This window comes from Orycteropus afer, unplaced genomic scaffold (assembly GCF_000298275.1).
Source record: "Orycteropus afer afer isolate SDZICR_OR568_19922 unplaced genomic scaffold, OryAfe1.0 scaffold00018, whole genome shotgun sequence".
Classification (NCBI taxonomy): domain Eukaryota; kingdom Metazoa; phylum Chordata; class Mammalia; order Tubulidentata; family Orycteropodidae; genus Orycteropus; species Orycteropus afer.
In genome coordinates, this window is record NW_006921605.1 from 10,496,526 (window position 1) to 10,497,729 (window position 1,204).

At 64.0% G+C, this 1,204-nt stretch overlaps 1 protein-coding gene across 1 annotated transcript in view; it reads right to left on the minus strand.

Moving 5' to 3' along the window:
- Positions 1-1,204, minus strand: part of SOX9 (SRY-box transcription factor 9) — a 3,060-nt gene that overhangs the window by 524 nt on the left and 1,332 nt on the right. The window contains exons 2-3 of the mRNA XM_042783560.1: positions 852-1,105; positions 1-333 (exon numbers count right to left, since the gene is read on the minus strand). The exon at positions 1-333 is cut by the window's left edge and continues 524 nt beyond it. Coding sequence (XP_042639494.1) covers positions 1-333; positions 852-1,105 — 587 coding nt within the window. The remainder of the gene's footprint in view (positions 334-851; positions 1,106-1,204) is intronic.

The window sequence follows — 1,204 nt, forward strand, 5'->3', positions numbered from 1 at the left end:
GCTGCTTGGACATCCACACGTGGCCCGCGCTCGCCGGGGTGGCCGCGGTGCTGCTGATGCCGTAGCTGCCCGTGTAGGTGACCTGGCTGTGCGTGGCCGGCACCCCAGGGTGGCCGTTGGGCGGCAGGTACTGGTCAAATTCGTTGACGTCGAAGGTCTCAATATTGGAGATGACGTCGCTGCTCAACTCGCCGATGTCCACGTCGCGGAAGTCGATGGGGGGCTGTCTGCCCCCCTCGGGCAGGGGGCGCCCCTCTCGTTTCAGGTCAGCCTTGCCAGGCTGCACGTCGGTCTTAGGGGTGGTGGGTGGGGTCGGTGGGCCCTGGGATTGCCCTGCAAGGAACGAAAAGGCAATGGTAATCCACAAGGACCGTGGGAAGCAATTGTCAGGAGCCCTCAGGGGACCCTCCCTGCCTGCTAAGGCGTAAGAAGTCCCCACACCCGCGCGGGAGGCGCGCCGCGCTGCAGATAAGTCAAGGAATGATTAACTCGCCAGTCTCCTTTTATCAGGGCAGGGTCTGAGGCGTCGAGGGTCGGGAAGACCAAATCGCTACTTGTCCAAGAGCTTTTGTGTGCTTTTGGGGAGGGGGCGCAGAGAGAAAAAGGAGCCTGTTTTGTAACGCTGTCAACTACGCAGTAAAACATTGCTCTGTCAGGATGCAGGAACTGGGTTGCTGTGTGTGCTGCATGCGCGCGTGTGGTTAGGAGCCTCGTGGGCCAGACAGGAGAGTAAGACTGCTGGGAGGGCCCCTGAGAGCCCAAAGTCACCACGCAGAGGATCCGAGGGGGAGGCCTGGGGGTGTGCCAGGAGGGGCTAGGGGCCCTGGCGTGGGGGCAGCGGGGGGACTCACCCGAGTGCTCGCCGGGCGAGTGCACCTCGCTCATGCCAGAGGAGGAGTGCGGTGAGTCGGCCTGCAGCGCCTTGAAGATGGCGTTGGGGGAGATGTGCGTCTGCTCGGTGGCCTCCTCCGCCTCCGCCTGCCCGTTCTTCACCGACTTCCTGCGCCGCGGCTGGTACTTGTAGTCCGGGTGGTCCTTCTTGTGCTGCACTCGCAGCCGCTCCGCCTCCTCCACGAAGGGCCTCTTTTCGCTCTCGTTCAGCAGCCTGAGGGTGGGGGTGGGGTGGGCCTCCAGGCCTCTCTGCCCAGATCTTATTCCAGGCCTGGCTGCCCTTTCCCCCCCTTTCCCCTCCCCCTGCAGGATG